This window comes from Theobroma cacao, chromosome 2, assembly GCF_000208745.1.
Source record: "Theobroma cacao cultivar B97-61/B2 chromosome 2, Criollo_cocoa_genome_V2, whole genome shotgun sequence".
In the NCBI taxonomy this organism is placed as follows: domain Eukaryota; kingdom Viridiplantae; phylum Streptophyta; class Magnoliopsida; order Malvales; family Malvaceae; genus Theobroma; species Theobroma cacao.
This window is the reverse complement of record NC_030851.1, coordinates 37,472,634-37,481,403: the sequence shown is the minus strand read 5'-3', so window position 1 is coordinate 37,481,403 and position 8,770 is coordinate 37,472,634. Positions and strand designations below refer to the sequence as shown.

At 33.9% G+C, this 8,770-nt stretch overlaps 2 protein-coding genes across 2 annotated transcripts; both read left to right on the top strand.

Annotated features, from left to right (window-relative positions):
- LOC18609970 (D-galacturonate reductase) lies at positions 393-2,504 on the top strand. The gene is made up of 4 exons (XM_007045354.2): positions 393-719; positions 1,610-1,853; positions 1,932-2,111; positions 2,292-2,504. The coding sequence occupies exons 1-4, from the start codon at positions 400-402 to the stop codon at positions 2,502-2,504; spliced, it is 957 nt and encodes a 318-aa protein (XP_007045416.2). The 5' UTR covers positions 393-399.
- Positions 3,341-5,168, top strand: LOC18609969 (D-galacturonate reductase). Its single transcript, XM_007045353.2, has 4 exons — positions 3,341-3,704; positions 3,813-4,056; positions 4,134-4,313; positions 4,690-5,168. The coding sequence occupies exons 1-4, from the start codon at positions 3,376-3,378 to the stop codon at positions 4,912-4,914; spliced, it is 978 nt and encodes a 325-aa protein (XP_007045415.2). The 5' UTR covers positions 3,341-3,375; the 3' UTR covers positions 4,915-5,168.

The window sequence follows — 8,770 nt, the reverse complement described above, 5'->3', positions numbered from 1 at the left end:
AAAATACTAGTATTATTCAAGATGTTGATAAAGTCATTGGTCAACCCCCTGCCTTATATATGTTGATAAGGCTACCTAAACCTATTTGCTTGAAAGCTATTGCATTAAGTCACACTTCAAATTACTTAAATTATAAGCTAAACCGCATCTAGAATTTCACATAAAGTTTAAAATGGTTGCTATTGCACCCAGGGCACGCGGTTCATAACTATGGTAAACAAGCTCATCACATCATCAGTGATCAGGCAGCTTGCCAAGTACTTTTTCCACAGTAACTATTCTTTAATGTTTAGCATGGAACAATTCAAACTAACACTAACTATAAAAGGATGCTCCGGGATGGGAAGTGCAAATATTCAACACACAGACTATAGTAGAAAGAACAAGCAACTGATAGTAATGGCAGTAGTAGTACCTGAAGTCACTCTAAGCTCTAGTGACGGCCTAGCTATTCCAGTGATCGGCATGGGAACCATGTCAAGCCCTCCGGTTGGTCCAGAAATCACCAAGGATGCAATCATCGAAGCAATCATGGCAGGCTACCGCCACTTCGACACCGCGTTTGTGTACCGGACGGAGCAGCCTCTAGGAGAAGCAATTGCCGAGGCCCTGCGTCTTGGGCTTGTAAAGTCTAGAGATGAACTCTATATTAGCTCCAAGCTATGGTGCAGCTTTGGTGAGAAGGGCCTTATCCTGCCTGCAATCAATATGAGCCTTAGGTAACATTAGTTCTTTTGCTTTTCCAACATGTAGGTTGAGTGTTGTTTCCATGCTAAAACTGGTCATATGCATGTGTTAGAGCAAGTGAACATAGAGCATAGATAGAACTGCACAAGAAGCTAACTTAGCAGCCTTTCTTCGGATAAAATGTGTTGGTGCTAACGTCAACCAACTGAGCTTCCCAATTTTCGTCAATAATTTGACTAGCCTTGATTAACTGGAGAGATCCAAGTGAACCAAACTCGGGCCCAGCCTGGCCTGCATGCAATGGGCAGATATTATTTAAAACCCAAGATTGGCCTGATCAGCTTATATATAATGTTTATTATAAATTATTTTTAAAAATTTTAAAATAGAACTAAATAAAAATATTTTTTATATATTAATACAATAATATTTTCGAATCGATGTTTAACCTAGATAACCATAGTCGTACCTCTATGACCACTGTCTTCTTAGAATATTCTCATGAGGTTAATGCATAATATTTAATTAATAAATTAAAAATAAATATTTGTCAAGTCATTATTTATTAAGTACTTAAAACATCGATACGAGGATTAAATTATTAAGCCACTTAGGCTTCGCTTGGTTTACTTGTCAAGTTATTCATCTTGATATTTAATTTAATCATTTATTATATTTAGATTTTTTCTTTACATATTATATTAAACTATACGATAGAGATGGTCCTTTCTAACTATATAAATTTCATCCGGTCCATCTCATAATTTGTATTTACGACTTTCAAAATTTACTCCCAAGAGCTTTCTCACCATTTTTTAAAAAAAAGTTTGTCACTTTTTCTAAAGTAAATAAATGGCCCAAATGCTTTATTGACATTAACTAGACCAGAGTAGCATATTTGGTCTTCTTGTTGTATACTCAGGAATCTTCAATTGGACTATCTTGATATGTACCTCATCCATTGGCCATTGAAATTGAGTGAAGAGGTACGTCAAATGCCAGCCAAAAAGGAACATATATCTCCCTTAGATATCAAGTCAGTCTGGGAAGCAATGGAAGAATGCAAGAGCCTCGGCCTAACCAAGGGCATTGGAGTAAGCAATTTCACTTGTAAGCAGCTTGAGGAGCTCTTGTCCACTGCCAAAATTCCTCCAGCTGTTAATCAAGTGAGTAAGAAGGCTAAAACAATTAACTAAATCAGAGTTTCCAATTCTAATTAGCCATTTTCTTATGTTAATTTTCAGGTGGAGATGAACCCACTTTGGCAGCAAAAGAAATTGAGGGAGTTTTGCAAGGCAAGGGGTATTCAGGTCACAGCATACTCACCATTGGGTGCATTCAATACTAAATGGGGAGACAACAGAATTTTGGAGTGTTATGTGCTTGAAGAAATTGCAAAGGCTAAAGGAAAAACCACTGCTCAGGTTTCAAATTCTATAACGTTTTTTTTTTTAAAAATAATTGATTGCATGTCTTAACGAATAATTAAATTTTGGGCATATCATTTTATAAATTTTTAAATAATTAGGTGAGCAATTATTGATTACCGAAAGGATATATGTCAAATTCATATATTTTTCTGATACTGGGGCCTGATTTGGCAGATATCTCTGAGATGGCTCTATGAGCAAGAAGTGAGCTCAGTAGCAAAAAGCTTCAACAAGGAGAGAATGAAACAGAACCTTGACATCTTTGACTGGTCCTTAACTGAAGAGGAGTCCAACAAGATAAGCCAGCTTCCTCAACGCAAAGGAATTACATTTGCATCTATTTTTGGACCTCATGATTGGCTGCTTCAGCTTGATGCTGAGGATTGAGATGTCATCCTATATATATATATATCATCGAGAGTCCAAATCATGTGTAATTAAGTTCGATCCATCTCTATGTCGGATGTTCTCTGGCTATATGCTGGTTGAATTGTAGGTCTGTATGTTTACTTAATTAGTTTGCCCCTTCTACTTGATGTAATAATTATGTTATATATATTAAAATTTTACGGGTGTGAATGTAATTTTTTATACAATAACTGCTATACTAGTTAGTCGTTTTATCATTTATTATACAATAATTTTAGTTTTATAAAATGATCATATCACATTAATATAAATATCAAAATTTAAATAAAAGAGATATATATATTATTATGAAATTCCGTTTTGGATCAATAATATTTGTTACTGCTTTCGAATTAAATTTAATTGTTAACCTCTCTCATCATGAATGTGGGAATCATGGAAGTCAACTCTTATAGTATTTCAGAATTTCACTTCAATATCTCTAAGTTATAATTAGTGAGGTCCGTCTTTTTACAAACTCTGGTAATAGTATTATACAAATAGGTGAAGTATCTCTTGGAATGTCTTTTTCCTTTTATGAATGCACTTGCTTAAAGTCAATGATCAAATATTAAATTGTGAGCGCCGGTCTACATTTGACAGCCATCTAGAACTCCTTTGAAATTTCCCAATCAGGACAAAGTTTCTCACGGTCAAATGATATAACATTTTCAATAAAGCATCCAACCAAGGGCTGCCCAATCACGACTATTGGCACCCAATCTAGTCAGGCACTCGCCGAGGACTCGCCCCTCTCTAAACGCCACCATGATATGACTATAAGAGGATATTGCTTCGGTTTGGTCAGTATAAAGTGTTCAACATATAGACCAAAATACAGAGAACTCTCATGGAACCAAGCATGGCAATAGGAGTACCAGGGGTCACTCTAAGCTTTTGTGATTTAACTATGCCGGTGATCGGCATGGGAACTTCATCAAGCCCCCCTGTTGCTCCAGAGACCACGAAGGCTGCCATCGTTGAAGCAATCAAGGCAGGCTACCGTCACTTTGACACTGCCTTTGCATACCGGACTGAGCAGCCTTTAGGTGAAGCAATTGCCGAGGCCTTGCGTCTTGGCCTGATAAAGTCTAGAGATGAACTCTTCATTACTTCCAAGCTATGGAGCAGCTTCGCTGAGAAGGACCTTATCGTGCCTTCCATCAGAATGAGCCTTAGGTAACATTACTTTTTCCAAATAAGACTTCGCATAAATTTGGCCTGTGCCTTTGTTGATATACTAGCTACGCCAAAGTTGCATAAATTTGGTTCTGTTGTTTATCTCAGGAATCTTCAGTTGGACTACATTGATTTGTACCTTATACATTGGCCATTGAAATTGAGCCAAGAGGTTCGTCAAATGCCTGTTATAAGGGAACATATATTTCCCTTGGATATCAAGTCAGTCTGGGAAGGAATGGAAGAATGCAAGAACCTTGGCCTAACAAAGGCCATTGGAGTAAGCAATTTCTCTTGTAAGAAGCTTGAGGAGCTCCTCTCCACTGCCAAAATTCCCCCAGCTGTTAATCAAGTGAGTGCGATGCAGACAGATGAGAATATATGAGAGTTCCAATTCTAATCAATCATTATTGTTCTGTTATTTTTCAGGTGGAGATGAATCCACTATGGCAGCAAAAGAAATTGAGGGAGTTCTGCAAGGTAAGGGGTATTCATGTCTCAGCCTTCTCGCCATTGGGTGCAAACAACACTAAATGGGGAGACAACAGAATTTTGGAGTGTGATGTGCTTGAAGAGATTGCAAAGGCCAAAGGAAAAACCACTGCTCAGGTGGGTCTGAATTTACTCAAATGGAAAGCAACAAAGCAAGTTTAAAACATAAAAATCATCAAAGATGAAAATGTATGAACACTAGAAATGCAAAACATGACAGAGATAGAATTTGATTTTAGGAATTTAATCCCTTATGCAAAAAATATACATTTCATAAACTCATTTTATCATCACATTGGTTACTAACTGACGAGTTGAGATTTGACATGTCAATTAAACAAATCCCAAGGTCTAATGATATAATGAAGTGCTATTAATCTGGCAAAGTTATGATTATTGTTGAACTGAACTATCATAGTTAGTTTCACTCTGTATTATAATTATTTATGGCAAGATAGTTGTTTTGATTCCATTGGTGTTCCTGGTTTGGCAGATTTCCTTGAGATGGCTATATGAGCAAGGGGTGAGCTCCATAGCAAAAAGCTTCAACAATGAGAGAATGAAACAGAACCTTGACATCTTTGATTGGTCTTTAACTGAAGTGGAGTCTAACAAGATAAGTCAGCTTCCTCAACGCAAAGGAATTACATTTGAATCTATTTTGGGACCTCATGATTTGGTGCTTGAGCTCGATGCTGAGAGTCTAGATGATTGCTGATTAGTAAATTATGATTCACTTGCCGCACTTCGTTTTCTCCATTAGGATCTATGTTTTTTGCCACTTCATATATATCAGTAAATAATGACGAACATTTACAGTAAGATATAACATGATGGGTCTGTTTCCATCATTTTTCTCAGTTCATGAAAGATTTACAGTCAGTGGGCAAGAGGAAAATCAGTACATGTGTAAACGGTTCAGCGATGGTACTAATGAACTAAATATAAAATTAAGAACGATTATTGGTATAATGTGTTGGTGTAAATGGGGTTTAGATTAAATTTAAGGAATGGTTATAATGCGTTAGGTTTTTCAGAGAAGAGTCAAGGGCTCTACCGATGAGGAAGAAAAAGAAAGAAAGAAAAGGAAATTGTGAAAGATAACCTTTCCCATAAGCTCAATTTCAAAATATCATTTTTTATAATTTTAATTATTTTTAATTAATTTTGGCATGACTTGACAACAATACTCTTTAAACAATTTTAGACAAATTAAAATAGTTTTAATTTTTTTTATCTCACAATCCAAACAAAAATTTCAAAATTAAATCTCGATTTCTCTCTCTGGTCAAATATTGTCTATCTCGCCATCCAAAGATGACATCAAGCTCTTTCTTATTTTATTTTATTTTTTTAGATGATGGATCTTGGGATTCTTAAGGGCGATGAACAACGATTTTACTCTTTTATGGTGATTGCAAGCAGGATGATGAATGTGATAACTGGATGTTTTTTGATGATGACTTGTTTCGAAACATGTGCTGCGATGTAGATGCTTGTGTTGATGAGTTGAATCAGATTGGTTAAGATGATAGGCTCAAGGAGAAGGAACAGTTAAAGTATGTTTGATGGGTTTTATAGTGGTTCACGATTTTGTTGTGCCTGATATTGGGATAATTGTTAAGCATGTTTACTAGAGATTTTGATTTTTTTTATGGGATTTTGAGTTGAAATTGTTCAAAGATTATTTTGTAAAGGGAGTATATTTTGTTTTTACGTAAGGGAAGTGAGCAAGGCCCTCCCGATAAGGATATATTTTATCTTGCTTTGAAGGGTTATAGAGTTTTGTAACCTATCTTTTATGAAATTTATGGAGTTTTGTAACCTATCTTTTATGAAATGCACAATTTCATGGCTTAGTAAAAAAAAGTATATGTTTTAGGTTCTTGAATTTATTGGTTTATTCATATAACCCCAAAGTTGAGGAGTTGAAATTGATTAGATTAGTTTTTAAATATTGTAAGACTGGTTTTTAGGCATTGCGTGACTTAATACTTCGTGATTAGTTTTTAAGCATTATGTAATTGGTTTTAGGCATTGCATGACTGGTTTTGAGACATTACGTGACTGATTTTTAAGTAATGCCTAAGTCACACAATGCTTTACTAACTAGTCACGTAATACCTTACTAACTAGTCACGCAATGCCTATCAACTAGTTACGCAATGCCCAAAGTAAGTCACGCAATGTCCAAAGTAAGTCACGCAATGCCCAAAAATCACCAAAACTACTGAATTTCAGTTAACAAGATCAACAACTTCAAACGATACATCATATTCCATTTAACAACATAATTAACGAATATGCCTACTTAACAAAGAATGCTCAAAATGTTCAAATGTTTTTCTTCATAAATCAAAAATCATTCCAAAATGCTTAAAATGCTCAAAACCCTTAAAGGTTTTCTTCGTGTATCAAAAACTACTCCAAAATGCTTAAACGTTTTTCTTTCTAGTAAGAAATACTCCAGCTATGAATAGTCTAGCAATGAAAGCTCAAAGAATATGAGTCGATTTGAGGTGCAGACCTAAACATACTTGACTCGTTAATAGGTTTCGGGTTGAGGTATGGAGCCAAATAAATGGATCGGTTTCATTAAGGGCAATTTTGTTCAAATTTTAATTCTCTTGGTTAAAAACGGTTAAAATTATAAAAAAGGTCTATTGTCAGAAACGCCTTATGCATGGGACCCATTTAAAAAAAGAACTCAAGAAAGAAAGTAGGAAAAGACACACGAGATGTTTCTATACCAAGGGTTTGAGACTTAAGGTTGCCAAGCCCCTTACTAGGTGGTCGGATGTTCGATTCCTAATAAAGGCGGGTTTCATTTTTGGAAGAAGAGAAGAGGAGAAAAGGGCTCAAACAGGCCAAGCCTAGCCGCTCGTGTGGACCTTCACCAAGTTCATAAAATTAGGGCATAAGGTGAGATTTTCTCGACCATTTCACTTTGTTTCTTGTTGGGTTTTGTTTGATTACTTATATGTCAAATCAATTTACTTTATTAGCGATTTTAGTTAGAATGAAATATAGAAATAAATTTATTTTAATAAAAATAATAATGATAAAAATAAAAATATAGTATGAAAAGTAAAATAAGTATATAGCTTAATAAAGAAAATAAATAATGCATAGAATTAATTGTTGCAATTATATTAAAAAAAAAGAAATTAGAATATCCATGTTTAGAAAAATAAAGTAGTTATGCTTTAAAAAATAATAACATAGGGAAAATATTATTTGAATTAATTTTCAATGATGGAATTTCAATCGAGATGTGAAGAGTCGCATTTTCAAGTTGAATTTCCAAGGTGAGAAATTTAACTAGGATTTTTACCAAAACGTTGAGAAAATCTTAATTTTATATTGCAAAACTCCATTAATTAAAATAATCATTTTAAAATCTAATAAAAATCAAAAGAGATATTTAATTAAAGCAAAATATCAATTATAAAATCTTAAAGTTTAAAATTAAATATTACATTTATAAATTTATTCATTTTGCATCATTCATTATTTTGCATCACACATGACTTGGTTATCTTGCCAATGGGTACAAAAACCCGATGATGGGATTTTCTCGAAAAGCTTATAAAGACGAGTTTTTCTCGAAAATTTTCCTATGTGAGAGAAAACTTCTAGATTTCTCCAAAATGTTGGGATTATCTATGAATGTCTTTTTTTTTATACAAGGTTTTTTCTATTTATTTAAAATTGAAAAATCATACCATCATTCCATAGTTGCATTATATGCATTAAATAAGATATTTGGTTCATGAGTGATAATCTCCAATGATGGAACCTCAAAAAGCTTGTAAAGACAAGCTTTCTCGAGAAATTTCCTAGATAAAGAGAAATTCTCAAACTTCACCAAAGAGTTGAGATGGTCTTGGAAATGTTCTTCAAGATGAAGATTTCATTTACACACCAACAATAAATAAATAAATAAAATATATAAATAATAAAAATAAATTAAAAAAAATAAATGATAAAGAATATATAAAAATCAATAACAAAGTAATGAATAATGATTAACGGAACATAAGAACAATAATCAGTAATTAAGGCTAAAGGTAGGATAACAAATGATTAATTGGTATTATTTGTGGAATAGGCGTCACGAGGGTGCTAATCCTTTCCCATGCGTAGTCATACTCCCGAACCCAACTTTAAAACACGCAGACTAAGTTTTTGTTATTTAGACCGACCTAAAATCAATTTAAGATCCCATCAAAGAGAACTAATGTAATAGATAACTAATCGCACCTCGATAAAAAAGATTGATGGTGACTCTCAAAATTTTTTATGTCCAGCAATTGGGTTTTTGGACTCACACATAATGACACATTAGAGCCTACTTTTTGCAACAAGTAAATTATAAGGAATTTGGACTCCTTGAGTAGATGATGGAAACTCAAATGTTTATGTTTACTTTCAAAACATAACACTTTTATTGCTATTGATTTTTCTATTCTTATCTTATTTGTTTTTAGTATGTTAAAATGGTTGGCAGCAAATCCTTTATATAAACTTACAAGTGTTTCTTCTCAATGCCACAATCCTTTCATTAAAGCACC